The sequence below is a fragment of the Myotis brandtii genome, unplaced genomic scaffold (genome assembly GCF_000412655.1).
Source record: "Myotis brandtii unplaced genomic scaffold, ASM41265v1 scaffold144, whole genome shotgun sequence".
NCBI lineage: Eukaryota > Metazoa > Chordata > Mammalia > Chiroptera > Vespertilionidae > Myotis > Myotis brandtii.
This window is the reverse complement of record NW_005355159.1, coordinates 1014916-1040465: the sequence shown is the minus strand read 5'-3', so window position 1 is coordinate 1040465 and position 25550 is coordinate 1014916. Positions and strand designations below refer to the sequence as shown.

At 43.8% G+C, this 25550-nt stretch overlaps 1 protein-coding gene across 5 annotated transcripts in view; it reads left to right on the top strand.

Moving 5' to 3' along the window:
* The window catches only part of ZNF609 (zinc finger protein 609), a 186659-nt gene extending 162108 nt beyond the window's left edge, over positions 1-24551 (top strand). For 4 of the 5 annotated variants that reach the window (XM_014535458.1, XM_005861060.2, XM_014535459.1 and 1 more), the window contains exons 3-9: positions 12701-12788; positions 14096-16436; positions 17759-18125; positions 20387-20562; positions 20790-21006; positions 21437-21515; positions 22161-24551. In XM_014535458.1, the coding sequence (XP_014390944.1) occupies positions 12701-12788; positions 14096-16436; positions 17759-18125; positions 20387-20562; positions 20790-21006; positions 21437-21510 (3263 nt within the window). In that variant the 3' untranslated portion in view covers positions 21511-21515; positions 22161-24551. The remainder of the gene's footprint in view (positions 1-12700; positions 12789-14095; positions 16437-17758; positions 18126-20386; positions 20563-20789; positions 21007-21436; positions 21516-22160) is intronic. The other variant, XM_014535457.1, reaches the window with a different exon arrangement.
* The last annotated feature ends 999 nt before the right edge of the window (positions 24552-25550 follow it).

Below are 25550 nucleotides of genomic sequence, written 5' to 3'. Positions count from 1 at the left end.
CAGTTGCATCATGCAGATGGCAGAGTGAGAATTTGGCGGAAACAGCATGAAAGCATGCACCCCACATGCATGAGTATAACCCTTCAAGCTGGTGGGGGCAGTGTTATGGATTGGGGCATGTTTTCCTGGCATGATTTGGGACCTTGAATTCATGTGGAACAGCGTCTGAATAGCACAACATACCTAAGTATCGTTGCTGATCAAGTTCATCCTGTTGGTGGTGTATCCCAATGGAGATGGCTTCTTCCAACAAGACAATGCACCATGCCACAGTGCTTGTATTGTGCAGGAGTGGTTTCAAGAACATGAGGGAGACTTTACCTTGCTTAGGTGGCCCCCACAATCACCAGATCTCAATCCAATTGAGCATTTGTGGGACGAAGTTAGAAGAGCCATCAGGCAGCTGGTTCCACAACCATTAAATCTCAACAGAACTGGACAGTGCTATTCATCAGGCATGGTGTCAGATTCTTCGCATCACCTTTCAACATCTCGTGGAGTCAATGCCAAGAAGAATCACCGCAGTATTGAAGGCAAAAGGTGACCCGACGAAGTACTGATGGGGTGGTCATAATAATCTGGCCATTCACATTCAAATATATCCCACGTTCAAAGGCTGTTAAATCGCGTTGTTTACCCATATCTTCAGAAAAAAATCACTTCTACTGCCGTGGTAAACAACCTGCTTCCCTATTTATAATGGTCTGGCCCTGTAGCAACTTCAGCTCGAAATTATAGCTAATTTGCCTACAAACGTCAGGTGGTAATAATAATCTGGCCACTCAGTGTGTGTGTGTGTGAATAAAATAATTTTATGTATCTTCATTTCCCTTCCCCAAAATAAAGTAAACCTTTCAGTTCAGTGTAAGGGTTTTTTAAATCATTTTTATTTTTTTATTACAGTTGACATATACTGTTATATTAGTTTCAGGTGTACACCCCAGTGATTAGACATTATATAACTTACTAAGTGATCATCCCAATAAATCTCACACCCATCTGACACCATGCATATTTATTAGAATATTATTGACTATATTCCCTATACTGTACTTTACATCTCTATGATTATTCTGTAACTACCAATTTGTATTTCTTAATCCTTTCACCTTTTCCACCTATCCTTCCAACTCCCCCCTATCTGACAACTGTCAAAATGTTCTCTGTATCTACTTATCCATTTATTTTTTTTTAGATTCAATTGTTATAGGTATGTATTCATTGCCATTTTATTGTTCAAATTTTTTTTAAAAGACCCTTTAACACTTCATAGAATACTGGTTTGGTGGTGATAACTACTTTAGCTTTTTCTTGTCTGTGCAGCTCTTTATCTGTCCCTCGATTCTAAATGATAGTTTTGCGATATAGAGTAATTTTGGTTGTAGGTCCTTGCTTTTCATCACTTTTGATATTTTTTTTGCCACTCCCTTCTGGTCTGCAAAGTTTCTGTTGAGAAATCAGCTGACAGTCTTATAGGAGTTCTCTTCATAATGAACAAATTAAACTAATGAACAAAATAGATCCAGAGACACTGAAGATAGAACAGACTGTGGAACCTCAGAGGAAAAGGGTGGGGGGAGTGGGGAGGGAACAACAGTTACAATGTGTATTAACTCATTTAAAAATAACAATAATAAACCTATTACATGTCAATATAACATTTATGAAAATTGTAGTTTCTAAAATAAAAATATTTAGTGAGAAGAATAGCATTGTTTTACATTTTTTACAAATCTTTTTTATGTCTGGCTTAATAGACAACAAGCTAGATTTTCATATATATTTCTACTAGAGGCCTGGTGCACAAAATTTGTGCACTCGGGGGGAGGGGGTCCCCCAGCCCGGCCTGTGCCCTCTCGCAGTCCGGGAGTCCCTGGGGGATGTCCAACTGACGGCTTAGGCCCGCTTCATGCGGGGTGCAGGCCTAAGCCATCAGTCGGACATCCTCAGTGCTGCCGTGGAGGTGGGAAAGGCTCCTGCCACTGCCACTGCGCTCGCCAGCCATGAGCCCAGCTTCTGGCTGAGCGGCCGGCCCTCCCTGCTGTGGGAGCGCATTGACCACCAGGGGGCAGATCCTGCATTAAGCGTCTGCCCCCTGGTGGTCAGTGCACGTCATAGCGACTGGTTATTCCGCTGTTTGGTCAATTTGCATATTAGCCTTTTATTATATAGGATATTCTCTTCATTGAAATACCACATGTCATGCAGCCTCTGGAAATCTTATATGCTCATAAGAGAATGAAAATAAAAAAAACAGATTTGTCTTAGTATTATTATGAAAATGGTTTTGACTTTGTAGACCCCTTAAAAACTGACTTTGGGACTTCCCAGGGTCCCAGAACTACACTTTGAGAGCCACTGCACTGCCTTAAACAATTTTTTTTTAGTGGTTTTGTTGTTGTTGTTTTATTTTGGTTTGGGGGGGACATTAAAGATGTACATTTCATTTTGTAGCAATGTCTAGGCATTCTTGGCACCTGTACTGAGACCTTGATTACTCATTAATAGAACTAGCACATTTAAAAGAGGAGTAAAAACAAGTCTTTAGTTTTAGAAATTGTGTTTATTAGACATTGACCACATACAGTCACACACTACATTCAAAGCTCACTGACAGCCTTAGCCAGTTTAGCTCAATGGATAGAGCATCAGCCTGCAAATTGAAGGGTCCCAGGTTTGATTTCTGTCAAGGGCACATGCCCGGGTTGCGGGCTCGATCCCCAGTGGGGGTGTGCAGGAGGCAGCTGATCAATGATGTTTCTCTCTTGTCGATGTTTCTATCTCTCTATCCCTCTCCCTCTCCCCCCACCCCCCAAATCAATTTTTAAAAATTTTTGTCTGAATAACTGATTTCTTTGGTTACCAGCTATAGAATTTTCCCCCATGGACTTTGAGTTCCAAATATAACAGGCTCTTTAGAGAATCATGTAGTTAATGGATGTGGAATTTATATGGCCATGAAATCAGATAAGAGGACCCATAGGACCTGATGATATAGTTACATTAGTGTCAACTCCCTGATTTCTTCAACTAAAGTAGATTACAAGAAAGTTGGATGTGATACAGAGGTTGGCAATAGGGGAAAGACTACTACTGCAAAAAGTATAGACATATTAATGACAAGAAAAAGTAACTGCTGACAACCCAAAGAGGAGATTGAAAAGCAAAACACACAAGAAAACAGCAGAGCAATTTGGTCATAATTAATAGAGAACCGTTAACCCGTAATACCTTAATAACCTTTAATGGAATGTCTCTTACCATACCATAGGTTCATCATGTCTAAAATAATGTTCCTGAGTTATCAAGAAAAAGATTAAAATATCCTCTGTATATGGAGAGTCCTCAACTTATGAATGACTTGTGTTTCAAATTTAATTTAATTTTCAAAACATTTTTTTGGCACTCAAAATATTTTTCTATAGAAACAGTTAAACAGTTGTCATTTTGGGTTCCAGACAAACTGCTTTTTCATTTTTATCTGTTCAACAAACAACTTTTAGTGCCTAATATTAATGGAAGTATTTCAGCTCTGGTCTGTATGCTCACTGGTTAGAGCTCTGGCCTATGAACCAAAGGGTCACAGATTTGATTCCCAGTTAAAGGCACATACCTGGGTTGCAGGTTGAATCCCTGCCCTGGTCGGGGTGCATGTGGGAGACAACCAATTAGTGTGTCTCTCACATGGATGTTTCTCTCTCACCCCATCCCCCCACTTCCACTCTCTCTAAAAAAAAATCAATGAAAAAAAATATCCTCGGGTGAGAACTAACAACAAAAGAAAAAGAAGGGCCCTGGCCAGTTTGGATCAATAGATAGAGCATCGACCTGCATACTGAAGGGTCCCGGGTTCGATTCCGGTCAAGGGCACATGCCCAGGGTAGGGTCTTGATCCCTGGTAGGGAGCATGCAGGAGGAACCAATCAATGATTCTCATCATTGATGTTTCTATCTCTCTCTCCCTCTCCCTTCCTCTCTGAAATCAGTGTGTGTGTGTGTGTGTGTGTGTGTGTGTATTTCAGTTAGCTCTCATTTATAGCTTTGTTTCTCTGAGAATGCTTTCTAAGGCCAAAACCTGGGCATATACCATTCCCCTCTGACCTCCATCATTTGCCCTGAAAGGGGTTCTATGGTCTACATCAGGGGTGGACAAACTAAGGCCCAGGTGCCAATCCAGTTCACTGCCTGTTTTTATAATTTTATTGGGACACAGCTATGCCCATTCATTTACACATTATCTGTGACTCTTCTTGTGCACCAAGAGGTGAGAAGTTACCACAGAGACTGTGTGGCCTGCAAAGCCTAAAAAACTTACTACGTGCCCTTATATTAAAAGTCTGTCAACCCCTGGTCTACATATTCTGGCCTGCCCTGGTCTCACTGTCCTCATCTCTTCCCCTCACTTCACTATATCCTCACTCTCCACTTTGCTGTGCCTCAACATGCCACATGCATTCCCACTACTGGGTCTGTGTATCTGCTTTTCCCACTACCTAAAATGTTCTTCTAATTTCCACATGGCTATTCTCTCACCTCTCTTAGGTTCATCTGCTTGAATGTGCCCTTCTCATAAGGCTTGACTGCCCTTTATAAAATAGCTACATCCCCATCTCTCACATCTATTCTTCTGCTCTTAACTTATTTTTCTCCATAGGGCTTACCACTATCTCACCTATATTTACTTGTTCATTTATTGTCTGTCTCCCATCACTTGAATATAAGTTGCATAAGAACAAGGACTGTTAGTTTGGTGCTTTGCTATATATCCCATTACTTTACAACAGTGTCTGGCCCAGAGTAGATGTTCATTTGTTGAATGAATGAATGATGAGTAGGTGAATACAAGGAAGCAATCATACGTACGTGTATGCTGACCTGCCCTTTATCCAGAGAGTAGTTGTCAGCATCAACCAGGATTGAAAATTCAGATTGAGCCCTAACCAGTTTGGCTCAGTGAATAGAGCATCTACGTACGAACTGAAGGGTCCCAGGTTCGATTTTGGTCGAGGGCACATGTCTGGGTTGTGGGCTCGATCGCCAGTAGGGGGAGTGCAGGAGGCAGCCAGTCAATGATTCTCTCTCATCATTGATGTTTCTCTCTCTACCTCTCCCTTCCTCTCTGAGATCAATAAAAATATATATATTTTTTAAATCAGATTGAAACAAGATTTAAGAGCAGCATATAGGTAAATGCTGCTGTTTTCATTTGAAAACTCAAAGTTACTAGAGTATTCAGTAACACGTGATCTCTTACTCCTACCCTTTCTCTTTTTCAGTCCTTTATGTTGAAAGCAGACAGCTGGCCTTATTTATCTCTAAGTACTGTTCTCCAGTACTTAGTCCAGTGAATTCCACAAAGAAGGTTCTTAATAAATATTTGCTCCCAGGAATAGACCTTCATATCTTCTTAGCTGTTTTATGTAACTTCACTACTTAGCACAATGCCTGGCAAATAATAGAAACTCAAGGAATAAATAAGTTAAACAAATTATTTGCCTGCTCAGGATAAGACACTGCTTCAAGTTATCCACTGTTTTGTAACAAATTACCCCCAAAATATTAGTGGACTACAGCAACATAATTATATCATATCGTTTCTGTAGGTCAGGAGTTCACTAGTGGCTTAGGTGGCTGGTTCTGCCTCGAGGTCTCTCATGAGGTCACAGTCAAGATGTCAGCTTATTTGATGCTGGAGGATCTACTTCCAAGTTGGCTCAGCACATGACTATTAGCTGGAGGCCTCTGTTTGTGGCCTCATGGACCTCTCCATAGGGTGCACTGCTTGAGTGTCCTCACAACACCACAGCTGCCTTCCCAAGAAAAGTAATTAATCCAAGAGCAAAAGCAAGGAGGAACCCTTTTATTACTTAGTCTGAGAAGTCACGCGCATCACTTCCACCACATTCTGTTTATTGGAAACAAGTTGTCAAGTGCAACCCACACACAAGGTGAGGGGAATTAGGCATCAACTTTTTGAAGGGAGGAATGTCAACAAATCTGTGGATAATTTCTAAACTGCCGCAATCACTCTGATACTCTGAATTGAATAAAGAGAAGTTGCCCATTTGACATCTTTACTACTTGCTCTCTATTTATTTAGATCATCTTTAACTTCTTTCAGCATACAAATCTTGTAGATGTTTTGTTAAATGTACACCTGAGTATTTCATTTTTTTGAACTATTATAAATGGTATTGTTATATTTTTAAATTCAGTTCCCAAATGTTCATAGCTAGTATATAGTAGACATACAATTGAGTTTTGTATGTTTATCTTATATTCTATGTCCTATCTAAAGTCACTTATTAGTTCTAGGAGTTATTTATTTAGTCATTGAGATTTTCTATGTAGACAATCATGTGATGTGCATATAAGCACAGTTGTATCTCTTGCTTTCTTTTTTCTTTTTTTTTTTTTTTAAATATAGTCCACTGATCTTCTACAGAGAGGAAGGGAGAGGAACAGAGAGCCAGAAACATCGATGAGAGAGAAACATCGATCAGCTGCCCCCTGCACACTCCCCACCGGGAACGTGCCCGCAACCAAGGCACATGCCCCTGACCGGAATCGAACCTGGGACCTTCCAGTCCGCAGGCCGACGCTCTATCCACTGAGCCAAACCGGCCAGGGCTGAGATGACTTTTGAGAAAAGATTTGAAAGAAGTGAAGGGAGAGTAAGCTTTGAGAATATGTTGTAGATAGATGGAATGGCAAGTTCAAAGGCCATGAGATGGAAATATGCCTGTTGTGTTCAAAGAGCAAGTAGGTCACTGTGCTAGAGCAGAGTAGAAGATGACATTGACTAGAGAGGTAATGCAGGCCAAGATCACATGAGTCCTTTAAGGTCACAATAAGAATTTAAACCTTTAAATCTGGGTGAAATGGAAAGAAGCTTTTGAAAGATTTTGAGCAAAGGAATCAGGATATGGTTTAGGTTTTAACAAGATCTCTCTGGCTTCTGTGCTATGAATAGGTCAGAGAGGGATAAGAATGGATGTAAATTAGGAGGCTCTTGGGATAATTTAAGGAGTTCTTGGAGCTGGAGAAGTGCAGGTAGTGAGATATGTCAAAATTTGGCTATATTTTGAAGGTTGAGCCAACAAGATTTGCTGTCAGGTGTGGGGCTTGAGAGTAAAACTCCGAAGGTTTTGGACCTGACCTAAGCACCTGAAAGGATGAAAATGCCATTACCCGAAATAGGAAAAACTCAGAGCCAGTTATTGGTTGGTTGGGGAGGGGATGTGTCAGGGGAAGAGTGGATGTCAGGAGCTTAGTTTGGCTCATGTTAAATTTGAGATCTCTATTTAGACATCAAATGGAAATGTCAAATTTGCAATCAGATATATGAATCTGGAGCTGAACTGAATTTGAGGGAAAGGTTGGGGCTGAAAATAGAAGTTCAGGAGACATCAGTTAGACATAAAGAAGTACAAGATGCTGAGGAATGACCAGAAAGATGAGAGGAAAACCAGGAGAGTGTGATGTTCTTGCTTTGGAAGCCAAATGAAGGAAGTGCTTCAGGGAGAGTGGTCAGCTGAGCATGAAGGGACCAAATCCCTGAAAGCAAGTATGTACTAGAAGAAATGGTAAAAATGAGGTAAAATTTACTCTTTCCACTATTGAGCTTGGATCAGTCTCGAATACACAACTGTTTTTGAGGTTTTGAATTGTCCTCTGAAGTGAAGCAGGTTTTGAGTCAACATTGCACTTTCCTTGAGACCTGGTGGGAACTTTACTGCTTGCTGCCTTATACCTAAGTCCAAACCCCTTTACCCGGTTCCTGGAAAACAGGTGATCACTTTTTTTTTAAATTAAATCTTTATTGTTCCCAGTTCCCACCCCACCCTCTGCCCTCACTCCCCACCCACTGTCCTCATCCCTAGGTGCACGATTTTTGTCCAGTCTCTTCCCGCATCTCCCATTTCCCTTTCCCCCCCAAGAATAGTCAGTCCATTCCCTTTCTATGTCCCTGATTCATTATAATCACCAGTTCATTCTGTACATCAGATTATTTATTCACTTGATTCTTAGATTCACTTGTTGATAGATGCATGTTTGTTGTTCATAATTTGTATCTTTACCTTTTTCTTCTTCCTCTTCTTAAAGAATACCTTTCAGCATTTCATATAATGCTGGTTTGGTGGTGATGAACTCCTTTAGCTTTTCCTTATCTGTGAAGCTCTTTATCTGACCTTCAATTCTGAATGATAGCTTTGCTGGATAAAGTATTCTTGGTTGTAGGTTCTTGGTATTCATCACTTTGAATATTTCTTGCCATTCCCTTCTGGCCTGCCAAGTTTCTGTTGAGAAATCAGCTGACAGTCGTATGGGTACTCCCTTGTAGGTAACTGACTTTTTTTCTCTTGCTGCTTTTAAGATTCTCTCTTTGTCTTTTGCTCTTGGCATTTTAATTATGATGTGTCTTGGTGTGGTCCTCTTTGGATTCCTTTTGTTTGGGGTTCTCTGCACTTCCTGGACTTGTAAGTCTATTTCTCTCACCAGGTAGGGGAAGTTTTCTGTCATTATTTCTTCAAATAGGTTCAGGTGATCACTTTTAAGAAGGAGTACTACTCAGCACTCTAAAATGTAATGTTTAATGAGATTATGTCTGTAAGACCCTTGGTAAATATGAAACTCCCTGGAGAAACACAAGGCACAAATTATTACTACTATTTTTAGGACTATAATCTTCAAATAAGCCAAGTCATTCCCTATTTTGTGAACATTATTCAAAATAGGAAGCTTTCTGAAATGAACACCAATTTTTCTCTTCAGCCTACTTACTGCCCTAAAGCTACCCCCTAATAGAGAAACTGGGTCTGTTAAGTGTTGTTTTTTTTCCTGCTTTTTCTTTCCTGTCCTCTTATTCTCCCAGCTGTCTCAACTCAGAACCTTGTAGGAAGAGAGTTACACTTCAGAAAAATGTGTTTGCTTTGACATTTAAACAAGCCTCCATTTTGTTTTTCCATACAGAATTTTCCCCTCTTGCATTTGCAGCAGTCTCTCTGACCTGTCTTCTTTTCTGCTCATTCATTATTACTAAGGTTTTCAGATTATACCAGAGGAAGAAGACAGATTTATAAATGTGTTCCTGCCCAGCTCTTTCAAGAGTAGGACTTAACATTCTAATTGTATGCCTGTTCTCTATACACAGCTGTGCTCATCTGCTCTTATTAATGAAGTGCCTATCTCTAAGTCTTACCTTGTCTGGAAATAAATGGACTCTGTTCCTGTTCAAATTGGTTATACAGTAATCAGAGCAGCCCATCACTGGGAGGAGACATCCATTTGAATTCACTTGCTAATAGCCAGAGAGAATTTAGCCTAATTGCTTTCTTAGGTTTGCCATTTCCCTTAAGATGTCAGTACCCTAGAAAGGGATAGAAGGGATAGGAATCCTGTCCTTTTCCCCCCTGGATCCCCCCCCCCCACCCACACCCCTGCAATCCTGTGTGTGTTTTTAGCTAAGATAAAGATAAAGGGACATTTTGAGGAAATTGTGTAAAAAGAATCAAAATCCACTAGTGATTGCTGTGTAATGCCTTAAAGATCTGACCACTAATAAATAATGAGATCTTTGGTAAATTACTTAGCCTTTCTGGGCTTTCATTTCTTGGTTTGTACAGTAGCTTTAACAACCCCTATATGGCAGGATTGTTGGGAGGACTCTGATTTCTCTTAATGGTGTGCCTTATTCAAAAAGTGATTTAAAGCTGTGAATATTTGATAAGCTAATGAGTATGAAAACACATAGCACATAATAGATGTTCAATAAATGTTTGAATTAGACTCTAATAGACTAAATCAAAGTTCTTTCCTGCCCTAATTTCATCAGACTGAGACTTCCTGAAAGGATAATGCCCTCCTCCCTCTCCCCCCAATTCCCTTCTCTGATCTGGTTTTATAACAGAGCATCATAAAATCTGATCCCAAAGAGAACAGAGGCTAAATAAGGTCTTATTTAAAAGGCATGCCCAAGAGTTCAGGGCTCGAGTCCTGTACTCCATGGTTTTATCTAAGCACTTTCTTTGTATTGACATAATAAAAGCCTACTATGGGCTAGTTATCTAATTTAAAATCTTATCATTTATTTGTTTTAATTCTGTAGTATTGATTAAAAATCTAAGGTTCGTAGAGGTTAAATGTCTTGTCCAAGATTACACTGTAGCAGAGCAAGGATTTGGACTAAGGTTTTCTAACTACAAGTCCAGTGAATTTTAGACAGCATTCTACATCTAAGAAGAAAATGAATAAAGGTGAGTTACTGCAGATAGGCCCTGGGAATGGAGTGCTGACCCAAATAGTATTATATTAGTGTGTGACCAAGATGAACAGAAGGCTAACTCTAGAGTCTCCAGACTTATTCTCTAGATACATTACATAGAAAATGTGCCTCGGGACTTCCAGTCAGAATGACCGTGTTCAAACTTTTGACACATCCCTTCTGGTCCAAACACATAACAAGGAGTAAAATATATAAAGTGAAAATCAAAGAACATGTTTGGGCTCAAAAACAAAATAACCATCTCCAGGGATCAAAAATAGAAAAGACAGAAGTCACTGGGGCTGAAGCTGTGGGCCTGCTCTCCTCCAGATCTGGGAACAGAGAATGGTGCCTGAGCACCAACTAGATACTGAAAGTGCTTCCTAAAGAGATAGAACTTGAGGCCAGGGGAGTCAGATGCCAACCCTCAACCAGCCTCATGAAAGGAAGCTTTAACTAGTTAATTGAATAGAGGAGGAAGGAAGCCTAAGGAGTTGAGAAGAAGTATGTCTAGCTGCCTGCTGGTTCACTGACTAAAACTATGATATCCTAAATTTCTTCTAATGGCATAGGCCATTCGAAGACCTGTTCACACTAGGTCCTTAGGGGACTAGATGGGGAAAATTGCAAAAGTATGAAACAGAGAAAGGGGAAATCAGTAACAAAAACATCTCACTCAAAAAGAGCCTGCAAACTGCCCTGGTCGGTTTGGCTCAGTGGTTGGTGGTTAAAGTGTCAACCCGCAGGACCGAAGGGTTGTGGGTTCAATTCCTGGTCAAGGGAATGTACCTGGGTTGCAGGTTCCCCAGCCCCTGTAGGTAGGGGTGTGTGCAGGAGGCAACCAATAGATGTGCACTCTCTCAAAATCAATGGAAAAAATGTCCTTGGGTGAGGATAAGTTTTTTTTAAAAAAAACAGGCTCCAAAACAAAATTTTATATAATAGAAAACTAACACTAAGAAAGATAACCAGTAAAATTTAACCAGGACTTACACTTTGAGGAAGATAGACATACTTTTTCCTAGTTCTCGCACTAGGAAATACAACTAAAAACCCTGTCCATTATATATAAAACAAATATAACAAGATTGTGAAAGGTGTAGAAAAGAAGGCAGACCAGCTAAGGACCTCAAGACCTGAGTAATAACATGGTGGTGAGTTCCCTGGGTTTTCGTTTTCCCTCTATATTCCAGATATGGAGCTGAACGTTATACTTAATGATGAAAAACTGAGTGCTTTCCCCCTAAGAGCAGAAACAAGGCAAGGATGTCTGCTTTCACTATTCTTATTCAGCGCAGTGCTGGAAGTTCTAGATATTGCAATAGTATGAGAAAGGGAAAGAAAAGGCATACAGATCAGAAAGCAAGAGATACAACTGTGCTTATTTGCACATCACATGATTGTCTACATAGAAAATCTCAATGACTAAATAAATAACTCCTAGAACTAATAAGTGACTTTAGATAGGACATAGAATATAAGATAAACATACAAAACTCAATTGTATGTCTACTATATACTAGCTATGAACATTTGGGGACTGAATTTAAAAATGTAATAATACCATTTATAATGGCTCAAAAAAATGAAATACTTAGGTGTAAATTTAACAAAACATCTACAAGATTTGTATGCTGAAAGAAGTTAAAGATGATCTAAATAAATAGCACATAGTAAAGATGTCAATTTTTCCCAAATTGATAATGTAGGTTAATGCAATTTCTGTCAAAATTTCAGCAAGATATTTTGTAGATATAGATAAGATTATTCTAAAATAAGATTTTAAGACCTATACAGCCACAGTAATCTATGAGACTGTAATATTTACAGAGGGATAGACACTTACTCCAATGGAACAGAGCAGAGAATGAGGAAATAGACAGATACACCCAATTGATTTTGGCAAAGATACCAAATCAATTCTTGGCATCATGAATTAACAAATGGACATCATGGACCGAGAGAGAGAGAGAGAGAGAGAGAGAGAGAGAGAGAGAACAGAAAACTGTAAAACTTTTAGGGAAAAAAATCTTCAGTAGGCAAAGAATTCTTAGACTTACACCAAAAACATGATTCCTGAATGGCACAAAATCATATAAATAAGTCATTGATTGGTAGATACATGAGTTTTTGTTAGGTTATTGTTTGTAATTTTTTAGTATGTTTGAAACACTACATAATCTTTTTTAAGTTATAAAACTGTGTCTTAATTGGACACATTAAATCTTTGCAACTGTTGCCCATCTTACAGGTCCGTGGTAGTGTTGTGGGCAGTTCCCATAGAACTATTTCAGCCCAATCCTGTTTGTCCCATTGGGACCCACATTACCCCTAAACCCTCCTATAGGAGCCAGAATGCTACTCAAATGGAAAAATACTCTTTTCGGTGGTCAGTAGGGTTTCTCTTGTCTATATCTGAGTCTTTTTGTCTTCCAGGGATGTTGGTAGTGAATGTAACATGGAGGAACAAGACATACGTAGGTACACTTCTTGACTGCACACGGCATGATTGGGCACCCCCCAGGTAAGCACTTTACGGCTTTTTAGTTTATGTTAGTCTGAACCACCCTAATCAGTGATCTCTTATACCTTTATCCAGGTAGGGTTGGATAGGTTTTTTGGGTTTGTTTTTTAATTTTTTTAATATATATTTTTATTGATTTCAGAGAGGAAGGGAGAGTGAGAGAGAGATAGAAACATCAATGATGAGAATCATTGATCGGCTGCCTCCTGTACACCCCACATGGAATTGAGCCCACAACCCAAGCATATACCCTGACCAGGAATCAAACCGTGACCTCCTGGTTCATAGGTTGACGCTCAACCACTGAGCCTGCTGGCTGGGCTATAGGGTTGGATAGTTTTTAAGACACCCAGCTTTAGGTTGTACACTTGAAACTAATACAATATTATATGTCAAATGTAATTGAAGAATAAAAATTATTAATTTAAAAAAAGGGAAAAATTTAAGAAATTAACAGCATCTCCTAGCAGTATTTTTCACCTTAGATATAATAGATGTGTTTCTATAAAATAAAAGCATTTGCCATACAGGGGAAGGAAAAATAAAAGGCACCCAGCTTTTAAAGGACATTATGGTGTAGAGACAAAGGGAGCCACTATATTTATCTGGCATTCAAGAATAAATTAATCAGGCCCTGGTCGGTGCTGCTCAGTGGTAGAGCGTCAGCCCATAGACCAAAAGGTTGCAGGTTCAATTCCCGGTCAAGGGCACACACACAAAAAAAGAAAAAGAATAAATGAGTTAGGTGTTGATGGGTTGGGTAGAAGTGGGTGGAGATCCTACTTAAGTCTTCATCTGTAATTATTGAATTCTGACTGCTATCTGTAGTCACTTTGAGACTCCGTGTCTGAAAGGTCATTAGAGTCTGACTATCAATGTGCAAACATTCATTGATGATCCTTTTTGATGGTAGCTATCTCTGAAAAGTTTAAACTCAAGAACATTTTGGGGGTTTTTTAAACTACTGGACACTGTTGGTTTCACAAGGACCTTTTCAAATTGCAATTTGATCTTAAGATTGGCATTTCAGTGAATGGCACCTTATAGCTTATTCCTAATAATAGTTTGAAGTTTGCTAGGCTTTGGGGAACCCAAATGTTGGGGAATAATTTACAGCTAGTATGCAGAGAGCATTCTAGGAGCTCACCACTTAATTGCAGTCCCCACTCTTTCAGAAGTTCCTTTAGCAAATCATATTCATTGAAAATGATAGTTACCATCTGAACAATTCTTCTGGAGACTGCAGCTAAACTGGTTTGAAGTTGTTTTCACTTCTTAATATTCTATTGTGTTTGTCCTTTGCCAAGGTTCTGTGACTCTCCCACCAGTGACTTGGAAATGCGAAACGGTCGGGGTAGAGGCAAACGCATGCGTCCCAACAGTAACACACCTGTCAATGAGACAGCAACAACCTCTGACAGCAAAGGGACCAGCAGCAGCAGCAAAACCCGAGCAGGAGCCAATAGCAAAGGCCGTCGGGGCAGCCAGAATTCTTCAGAGCACCGCCCACCTGCCAGTAGCACCTCTGAGGATGTCAAGGCCAGCCCTTCCTCAGTGAATAAGCGGAAAAACAAACCCCTTTCAGACATGGAGCTGAATTCTAGCTCAGAGGACTCCAAAGGGAGCAAGCGTGTCCGTACGAATTCCATGGGCTCAGCCACTGGCCCCCTCCCTGGGACCAAGGTGGAACCCACTGTTCTAGATAGAAACTGTCCCTCCCCAGTCCTGATTGACTGTCCCCACCCAAACTGTAACAAGAAGTATAAGCACATCAATGGACTTAAGTACCATCAAGCTCACGCCCATACAGATGATGACAGCAAGCCAGAAGCAGATGGAGACAGTGAGTACGGAGAGGAGCCCACACTCCATGCAGACCTCGGGAGCTGCAATGGTGCCTCTGCCTCACAGAAAGGTTCCTTGTCCCCTGCCCGCTCAGCTACCCCCAAAGTTCGGCTCGTAGAGCCCCATAGCCCTTCTCCTTCAAGCAAATTCAGCACAAAAGGTCTGTGTAAGAAAAAGTTGAGTGGGGAAGGGGACACAGACCTTGGGGCCTTATCCAATGATGGCTCTGATGATGGACCGTCAGTTATGGATGATACAAGCAATGATGCCTTTGATTCTTTGGAAAGGAAATGTATGGAAAAAGAAAAATGTAAAAAACCCTCTTGTTTGAAACCTGAAAAGATGCCTTCCAAGAGCTTAAAGTCAGCCCGGCCCATTGCCCCGGCCATCCCCCCACAACAAATCTACACCTTCCAGACAGCCACCTTCACAGCAGCCAGCCCAGGCTCCTCCTCGGGCTTGACCACCACAGTGGTCCAAGCCATGCCCAACAGCCCCCAGCTCAAGCCCATTCAGCCCAAGCCCACTGTGATGGGAGAACCTTTCACAGTCAACCCTGCCTTGACTCCAGCCAAGGATAAGAAAAAGAAAGACAAAAAAAAGAAGGAGTCTTCAAAGGAACTTGAAAGTCCTCTGACTCCTGGCAAGGTCTGTCGAGCAGAAGAAGGCAAAAGCCCATTCAGGGAATCATCAGGAGATGGGATGAAAATGGAGGGGCTCCTAAATGGCTCATCAGACCCCCACCAGAGCCGACTGGCCAGCATCAAGGCTGAAGCTGATAAGATATACAGCTTCACAGACAATGCCCCCAGCCCTTCCATTGGAAGCAGTAGCCGCCTAGAGAGCACTACCCCTACCCAGCCCATGACTCCCTTACATGTAGTGACTCAGAATGGAGCTGAAGCCAGCTCCGTCAAAACCAACAGCCCTGCCTACTCCGACATCTCTGATGCTGGGGAGGACGGGGAGGGCAAAGTGGAGAGTGTCAAATCCAAGGATCCTGAGCAGTTGGTTAAGGAAGGGGCTAAGAAAACTCTTTTCCCCCCTCAGCCACAGAGCAAAGACTCCCCATATTACCAAGGCTTTGAGAGTTACTACTCTCCAAATTACGCACAGTCCAGCCCAGGGACGCTGAACCCCAGCAGCCAGGCAGGAGTGGAAAGCCAGGCCCTGAAGACAAAAAAGGATGAGGAGCCTGAGAGCATAGAGGGGAAAGCGAAGAACGATGTCTGTGAGGACAAGAAGCCAGAGCTGAGCAGTTCCAGTCAGCAGCCCTCTGTCATCCAGCAACGTCCCAACATGTACATGCAGTCCCTGTACTACAACCAGTATGCCTATGTGCCCCCCTATGGCTACAGCGACCAGAGTTACCACACCCACCTCCTGAGCACGAACACAGCTTACCGGCAGCAATATGAGGAACAGCAGAAACGGCAGAGCTTGGAGCAGCAGCAGCGGGGACTGGACAAGAAGGCAGAGTTGGGCCTGAAGGAGCGGGAGGCAGCACTCAAGGAAGAATGGAAGCAAAAGCCGTCAATTCCACCAACTCTCACCAAGGCTCCCAGCCTGACAGACCTGGTGAAGTCAGGACCCAGCAAGGCCAAGGAGCCAGGGGCTGACCCTGCCAAGTCAGTCATTATTCCCAAGTTAGATGACTCTTCCAAACTCCCCAGCCAGGCCCCAGAAACACTTAAAGTGAAACTGAGTGAGGCCAGCCACCTAGGCAAGGAGGCTTCTGAGGCTAAGACAGGTGCTGAGTGTGGCCGACAGGCGGAGGTGGATCCAATACTCTGGTACCGACAGGTAACTGTTCTGGGAAGAAATAGAAATACTGTCTGTCTTTCTCTCTTCCTCACAATCAGGGTTGTCCTGATTTAGGAGGTCAACAGAATACAGGTTAGCAGGAGAAATCTATAATTTTAGGGATATTTTTACCTTTGTAAATCATTTTAATGTTTTTCAAAAAGCACTTTTAGCCCTGATCAGTATACTCAGTATTTAGGGCATCGGCCCATGCACCAAAGGGTCTCATTCGATTCCCAGTCTGCAGCACATACCTGGATTGCAGGTTTACTCCCCACCCCCAGTCGGGGTACCTGCAGAGGGCAAACAGTCGATGTCTCTCTCTCACATTGATGTTTTTCTCTCCCCACCTTCCTCCCTCCCTTCCACTCTCTCTGAAAAGCAATGGGAAAAAATATATATCCTCCGGTGAGAATTAACGAAAAAGGGGCGGTGGGGCGGTACTGTTACATCAGTGAAAGGTCTTTTCCCATTTGACAAGAGAGGCCCAAAACAAAACAAAACTGGAACCCAGCTATCTGGATACAGTGTTTCCTAGTACAGTGTTTCTTCCAGTGTCCGGTTCCTGTGGGATGATTTCATGGTGCTCTGTCCATATTTTAGAATAGACCAGAAGTACACTACTCAAACTGTTACTTGCAAAAATATTTTATAGGAAGAGCTAGAACCAAGAACTTGGTCTCACATCTTGCTCTGCTCAAGAGACTTATTTTCTTTTTTTAATATGTTTTTATTGATTTTATAGAGAGAGGAGGAAGAGGGAGAGAGAGACAGACAGACAGAAACATCAATCATCTGCTTCCTGCATGTCCCCTACTGGGAATTGAGCCCACAACCTGGGCATGTGCCCTGACCCAGAATTGAACCGGAAACCATGGGATGACGCTCAACCAAATGAGCCGTACCTGCCAGGGCTGCTCAAGAAACTTAAGAAAGTCTTCCCTTCCCTGTTGGTGCCACAGTTAGACCTTCCGCCCGAGTTTGCCCTGAAGAAATGAAACAACCTAAATACCCTTGGAAAGGGAGCAGCCTCTTCTGTTCAGGGAGTCATTTCTCCAGAATGCTGGTTCTCGCTGGGGAGACCCACCGACAGATTTCCTCTTCTTTCCCCCTCTTTCTTTCTTTCCCTTGAGGCCGGGAGGGGTCAGGCTTTTTAAGCAGGAGGGACCAGAGGTCATTGTAAACGATCAATAGAGGCCACTGGCATTCTCTGCCCTGGTGTCTGCTTTGGTGTTTGCTGGGACCCTGGGCTTGAACTATCACTCACTCTCTCTCTCTCTCCTTCATTTGTGCAACACTCAGTGCTCATTCTGTGATTGTAGGAAGCTGAGCCCCGGATGTGGACATATGTTTATCCTGCCAAGTACTCAGACATCAAGTCAGAAGATGAGAGGTGGAAAGAGGAGCGGGACCGCAAATTGAAGGAGGAAAGGAGTCGGAATAAGGACTCTGTCCCCAAGGAGGATGGGAAAGAAAGCACAAGTAGTGACTGCAAGCTGCCCACTTCTGAGGAATCCCGCCTTGGGAGCAAGGAGCCCCGACCAAGTGTCCATGTGCCTGTGTCCTCCCCCCTCACCCAGCACCAGTCCTACATCCCCTACATGCACGGCTACTCCTACAGCCAGTCCTATGACCCCAACCACCCCAGCTACCGGGGCATGCCTGCTGTGATGATGCAGAACTACCCAGGTAGGCACCACCCTTCCAGCTGGTGTTCCATGAACTGCGGGTGGAAATGAAGCAGAGATTTCAAATCCAGTTTTCTTGCTCAGTCCTAAGGCTTATTGGGGCTCAGGTAGATGACAGCCCTTTTTTGAATGTGACATTCTGTGAAGTGGCCCCTCTACACCCAACTCTTTGACCCCTAATTACAGTCTATGGAACCACCTCTACCTCCCTTGCTTCACTATAAGGTTGCCTCTATAATCACTTTTCATGGATAACAAAAGGTAAAACTCTCTGTACCACTGCCATCTTCCCTCAACGAGGATTTGTTACACACACATTCTTTATTTTGCAGTGCACTCAGGCACTGTGGAGAACGCAAAAGACATAGGGAGCTTACAGCTTAATTGTAGCATGAGAGACACGTAACAAATAACATTCAAACCAGCACACTGCATGTATTCATTTACAAGATCCTGTTCAGCTATAAGATTGGAAGGCAGGAGGGGGAAGAGCATTGGAAGTCAGATTGTGGGGAAGTTCAGCTAGAAGAGGCTGAGCTTGGGAAAGACAAGCTCTTTACACTGCCATCCTTGAGTTCTTGGGGGACACACAGTAGGAGTTTGAGTTTTTAACTTGTTAGAAGAAAATTCTCTTATTCCACTCTACTCACTGATGTCTGTTGCCTGAACAGCTGTGTGTGGTGCTTCTGGGGTGAGAGAGAACTTCTGTCACTCCTTCAAGTTGCCCCTCCCTATAGGAGAGCAGCCTAAATAGTCTTGATATTCTGGCATAGCATTATAAGGACACATAAGCTTTCAGACAGATAGGAAATTGTCTCATTCCTTTCTTCTGTTGCCCCTACTCATCTCTATAAAAACAGTACTGTTGGGCCCTAACTGGTTTGGCTCAGTGGATAGAGCGTCGGCCTGCAGACTCAAGGGTCCCAGGTTTGATTCCAGTCAAGGGTATGTACCTTGGTTGCCGGCACATCCCCAGTAGGCAGTGTATAGAAGACAGCTGATCGATGTTTCTCTCTCATCAATGTTTCTAACTCTCTATTCTTCTCCCTTCCTCTCTGTAAAAAATCAATAAAATATATATTTTTTTAAAAACAGTACTGTTGGATGAGTGCCTGATCTGGGCTGGGCACTGTCCTAGGTGTTTATGTGCATTATCTTATTTAATCCATTGGACACCCTGTGAAATAAGATTTGGTATCTTCATTTTGGTGGTGAAGAAACTGAAGCTCAGAAAGGTTGTTAATTTGCTCAAGGCGACCCAACTGTTAAGTCTCAGTAGTAGGATTTGAGCCCAAGGCCATCTGCCTTCATATCCTATGACTTTTCCACTTCGTAGTCTCACCTGTCCAGGCTGAATCTCTGAGAGGGAAATTGATTCCCAGTAACTGCGGGTCATGTTCCTAATATCCCTAAGCTAATAGCCATCCTCTCTCTCTAAAAATCAATTTAAAAAAAAAGCATATCCTTGGGTGAGGATTTTTAAAAGAAGGAAGCTAGAAAGGAATAAGGTTGAGTCAGGCACATATTGAAGTATTTCCTTAGCTAACATTTTAAAATATCCCTTGGTCATGTGGGAGCTAGTTCTTAACTACCTAGACCAGGAATACAAATTCCTATAGAAAATCTGCCTTTTCAAAATAAGATAGATTTACAAAAATTGTCTCACCTCTTTCTCTCCATCATTGCTTGCTTTTTCTATTTTTCTCTCCAATTCCCATCCCCTAACTCTCCCAGGTTCTTATTGCCAACAATGGCATTGCAGCAGTGAAATGCATGCGGTCTATCCGTCGGTGGTCCTACGAGATGTTTCGAAATGAACGTGCAATCCGATTTGTTGTCATGGTCACACCTGAAGACCTTAAAGCCAATGCAGGTGAGTTATTTGCATTAAGAAAGCATCACTCTAGAGCAGCCGTGGGCAAGGATCCGGCCCTTTTGAAATGAATAAAACTAAAAAAAAAAGACCGTACCCTTTTATGTAATGGTGTTTACTTTGAATTTATATTAGTTCACACAAACACTCCATCCATGCTTTTGTTCCGGCCCTCCGGTCCAGTTTAAGAACCCATTGTGGCCCTCGAGTCAAAAAGTTTGCCCACCCCTGATCTAGAGCTCAGTAAAGAAAGGACAAACTAATCATCTCAGCCCAAAGACACCAGGGTAGAAACTATCCCTGTGCCTATCCCTCCCAGCCACGCTCACTAACACGGAGTTTCTTCTACCTCTCCCATCTCCCTGACTGCTTTCTTTTTCCTTTCCCAGGTTCCTACCTACCTTCCAGCTACTCTTTCTCCCCATATGGCAGCAAGGTCTCAGGGGGTGAAGATGCTGACAAGGCACGAGCCAGCCCCAGTGTCAGTTGTAAATCCAGCTCAGAGTCCAAAGCCTTGGACATCTTACAGCAGCATGCCAGTCACTACAAGAGCAAGTCTCCCACGGTAAGGGAAGTTCAGTTACACTGGCTGGTATCAAAGACCAATAGGGCTGAAATCGGGGTCCGGGAGAAGGTGGACAAGGTCAGGTCCTAACCACAGTGCAGTTGGCTCCTCCAGGCACCGCTTGATTCTTAGGTGTCCTGCATGTTTGAGGAGTCATGATGTGGGCTCTAGCATCTTGCTCTCGTGTGTGTCTCACAATAGTGCTTTTGTGTTGCTTTCCTTTCCAGATAAGTGATAAAACTTCTCAGGAGAGAGATCGGGGAGGCTGTGGGGTGGTTGGGGGTGGTGGCAGCTGTAGCAGCATCGGAGGAGCAGGTGCCGGTGATAGGAGTGTAGACCGGCCCCGCACCTCTCCTTCCCAGCGCCTGATGTCCACACACCACCACCACCACCACTTGGGGTACTCACTGCTCCCAGCACAGTACAACTTACCCTATGCAGCAGGTAAGCCTCATTTCCCACTGCCTGCCTTTTAAACTCCATAGCAGTTGTCCACAGCAAGGAGCCCCTGGCAAGAATCAGAATCCTAGCCTCCTGCAGACCATCATTAAAGCATATGACATTTATTTCCTCCCTTGGAGCTTGGGGACTCTCAAACTTCTCCAGAAAGTTGGCTTTCATATTCAGAAGAATAAGGAACAGGTGTTCCCACAGCCAAAGAGAAACAAGCAGCTGAAAAATGGAGCCTTATTCTCTATCCCTAGCAACTGTATCTGGCCAAGTATTACATTTTTTTTCTGTCAGCACCCCAAAACTCAATAGAGTTAGGAAAGTAAGGAGAAACTCCTCCCTTCCCCACACAGCTGGTAAAGAGAAAGTGCTTAAATCAAAGGTTCTGGGAGTGCTGCACTAACATGTCCTCCTCCTCACTCAGGGCTTTCTTCCACAGCCATTGTGGCCAGCCAGCAAGGCTCAACTCCCTCACTCTACCCACCGCCCCGGAGGTGAGAATGGTAAGTGATTTTTAATTTGGGGCAGCACATAGAGTAGAGATAGTTGATCACAACTATCGTGGGTCACAGAGTATCTGTGGAGCCTGGGTGAGGGATAGCTGTGTGGGGTCAGCAGTCTGGAAATGGTGGAACTGTGGCCAAGCCTCTAGTTACTAGAGTCTAGTACAAGTCTCCCGTGAAGCCACATGCTTCTGAGAGGAGCTGTGGAACACATCCTCTAGGGCAGTGGTTCTCAACCTTCCTAATGCCGAGACCCTTTAATACAGTTCCTCATGTTGTGATGACCCCCAACCATAAAATTATTTTCGTTGCTACTTCATAACTGTAATTTTGCTACTGTTATGAATCATAATGTAAATATCTGATATGCAGGATGTATTTTCATTGTTACAAATTGAACATAATTAAAGCATAGTGATTAATCACAAAAACAATATGTAATTATATATGTTTTCCGATGGTCTTAGGCGACCCCTGTGAAAGGGTCGTTCGACCCCCAAAGGGGTCGCGACCCACAGGTTGAGAACCGCTGGTCTAGGGAGAGCAGTAGCTGCCTCCCCCACAGTTCATTTTCTTGGAGCGCCACCCTGTGGTTGTTGTGCCAGCCGATGAGTGCCTGGTTATCTGTCCATGTTTCCCTTACAGAACACCAAGTGCCGGGATAAAGTCAGCTTCACGGGCCAGACTGGCTCACCCAAGGAGGTGCTGGAGGTGCCATTAATACATCAGTTAAATGGTGTTGATCATCCTGTTTGCCGTGTTCCCACCATGACCGAAGGCAGACCCTTGGCTATCTCGCCTCCACCAGGTCCCGGACTCCCCCACCCTCCCTCTTCCTCAGAAGCTGGAGAGCTGGTACTTGGCAAAAATATTTATTCTCTTGGCCACATTTGTGACTGTTGTGGCCTCTGTGGAGATGAAGGCATGGGGAGCAACCAGGGAAACATGGCCTCAGCCCAGAGAAGTCACTGCTCTGTTCCCCAGCCCCTGGTCAGCTGCCGGAGGAGTACCAGCCCCCCCAGGGAGGGACCCCCAAGCACTGGGTAAGGTCTGAAGACAGCACAGCAGCCATTCCCTCTCACCATCATTACCACCATCACCAGATCCTGCATCTCCCCAGTGGTTTGAGCCCTGGGAACTGACAGCACGTGGAGAAATTAGAATCTCAGGAAAGAAATTGGGGGCTGTTTTCTCTATAATTGTGAAAACAAGGTCTTCAAACATGAAGACTTCTCCCCTCTCACATGAGCACATATAAATGCTCAGAGCCCAGCCTGGAAAAGAAGACCATGGTACTTGCCCAGCATGGCCTTGGGCTGCTGGTCAGGCAGAGGGCTGGGGGTCCCCACACCAGCACAGGGCTCCCCAAGGGTACTGGGAGTAAGCTGGAGCTGGAGCACGAATGGAGTCTGTGAAATAGAACTGCATCCCCACTAAGTCCTGCTGCTTCTTAGCCCTCAACACCTGGCCCTTTCTCTCTTCCCTCCTGACCCCTGTGCCCAGGGGGATTCTCACACTGATCTCTCCTCTTCTTTTCCACTGCTTGGCTCTTAAGACTCAGGCAGGTATAATAGTATTCCCCGGCCTGGGGAGCTTCGGAGTCTGCCAGGGGTCCTCAGGGCAAGGCCCGGGGGGCAGTTCTTAAAAAATGTCCTGTCCATTCAGCCATCATTTAGGGTCACAAATATATATAGCCAGGTTCCTCTGTATACAAGTATATGGTTTTATATAGCTCAGTCTATAACCCCATGTGTGCCAATATGAGCCGTGTCTTTGTAACACACGTTTTTGTTTTAGGAGACACTGACCATGGGAGGTTATGTGTTCTTTAGACCTGGGGTAACATATTCAAGCCATTACTCCTCTGAGCCACAGAGTGTACTCAGTGGGAGCTGTGCTTTGAGGCAGCAGACATTTCTCTGCTCTCTCAGTCCAGGCTCTGTGCTCTTTGTACTGGGAAGGGACAATGCTTTGGTAGCTTTATTGGAGTCACTTCTTCCCCATGGGGTGGGAAGCTTTAGCTCTTACTTTGCTTTTGAGGTATCATCCCTTTGTTCTTCTCCTCTCCTATCTGTTCTTGACCTGGATTGACAGAAAATAAAGACTGACAGACACCAGCCTAGGCTACACAGGGGTATTAGTGACCAGAGTGCCAAAAGTGACCATTTAAAGCAGGTACTTGGCTCTGACAGTGTGGAGCATGGAGGTGGAGGGCAGTTAGCACAATGTCCAGCAAAGGCTGCTTTCCAAGGTCCCAGAGCCCTACTCTAGAGAGGCTTAGGGTCATTTGCCCAAGAGGAGCCCCTCTGACCTATAGACCTTTCCTCTAGGTTTCACATTCTCGTTTTTATTCAAGTTGGGTTCTGAGCCCATCCAAAAATCTCACCATTTTAGACCTCTTAGCAGGCCCCCAAGAAGCCTCCCTCTCCTCCATCATTCCCTCTGCCTCCTGCTGCCCCAGTGGGCAGTGCTCTGAACAGTGGAAGTGACACCCCACCTAACCTGAGTCACCACTAAGAGGATGACTGAATTTCAGCCTGATTATGCCCTCCCACACTCCTGTGGGGTGAAGCCAAGGGCCTGTCTCTGTTCCTGTTTGTTTTTAAATACTGTTGTGTGTTTTGTAACTGTGGCGCTGGCTTACAGCGTGATCTGTACATATTGTAAAGAAACCGTTTTAAGTAATTTTTTTCCCATCGGGCAGGCATGGTCTGCATTCCTGCCCTTTCCACTTTGTTCTGTAACACAGAGGAGAAGAAATTTCGAATTAGCACGGCAGCCTTGGGTTCTACAGAAGGGAACAGCTTTTTCTTTTGTTTTCTTTTCCCCTATAAAACTTTTGGCTCTTGGATCCTTATATCCAAGTCTCCCTTGAAGAGTGGGAGCTGAGCTGCCCAGAAGAGCAGGTAAAGGCCAGGAATGGCAGAATAGCACTGCCTTTTCCTGATCCCTGATCCCCCTGCTCTCAGATCCTTGCCAGGTCCAATCTTCCTTCCCTGGAATAGCACAAAGCAGTAGCAGCAGCAATAGAGGAAACAGATTCTTGACAAGTGCTGAGTGAAGGATTTGCTGTCCACCTCCAGCCTCTCTACATGGGAAGGAGGAACACAAGTGAGGGTACCTGTGGCACCCATGACCTGGTCAGAGGGACAAGACACGGAGCAAGAATCCCCATTCTACCCCACCCCACTCCATAAGCATAGGCTGGGAAAGGTGGCTGCTAAGGGCCCAGACCACCAGACCAAGGCGCTCTTGGCGCCACCCCTGCCCAGGCCTCTGCTGGACATCTCGTCAGGTTCCCCACAGAGAAGCTAGAGGGAAAGACAGCCAAGGCTTGGAGAGCTGCTGCTCAAGATTCACATCCTCTTCTTCCTCATTCAGCCTCTTTCCCCGTTGGTACATGTATATGAACATGTATGCAATTTCCTTCTCTTATGTCATCCTCTCCACACATCTCAAGGTCAGAGGACCACAAGCAGGAGGGTTAAGAGGGCACCCCATGAAATGAAGTGGTGATTCTTAAATCTCTTCTCTCCAGGCTCCACGGTCGGTGTGGGAAGACTTGGCCTCAGGAGTGGGAGGATAAGACTGCAGAAGGGCTAAGAGTTATTTTATATGGGCTTTGAGGTCACCCATGTCATTAATTATCCATATACCCTATCACCATCCCACTGTCTACTCTGATGCCCCCAAGACTCCACTGGGCAGCTAGTTGGCCCCATAATTCTGGGCCTTTATCATTTGTTTTATTACTTGGGCATCCCAGGAAGTTTTCTGACGATCCTCTGCCATGGGCCCCTCCTGGGATTGAGCCCCTCCCAAACCCCATCCCAGCCCCTCCTGCCCCAGCCCACCCGCTTGCCTTGGTGCTCAGCCCCCATTGGGAGCCGGTTGGGGCGAGCTGGAGGCCCGGGCTGGAGGGGCAGTGTTGCTGTTCATAGCTTTTGTTCCATTGGCGTTGCTCTGTTGGATTTAATTTCAGTCTTCCTGATTCTTCCCTTATGTAAAGTGTACATTACCAAGTTCCTTGTTTTT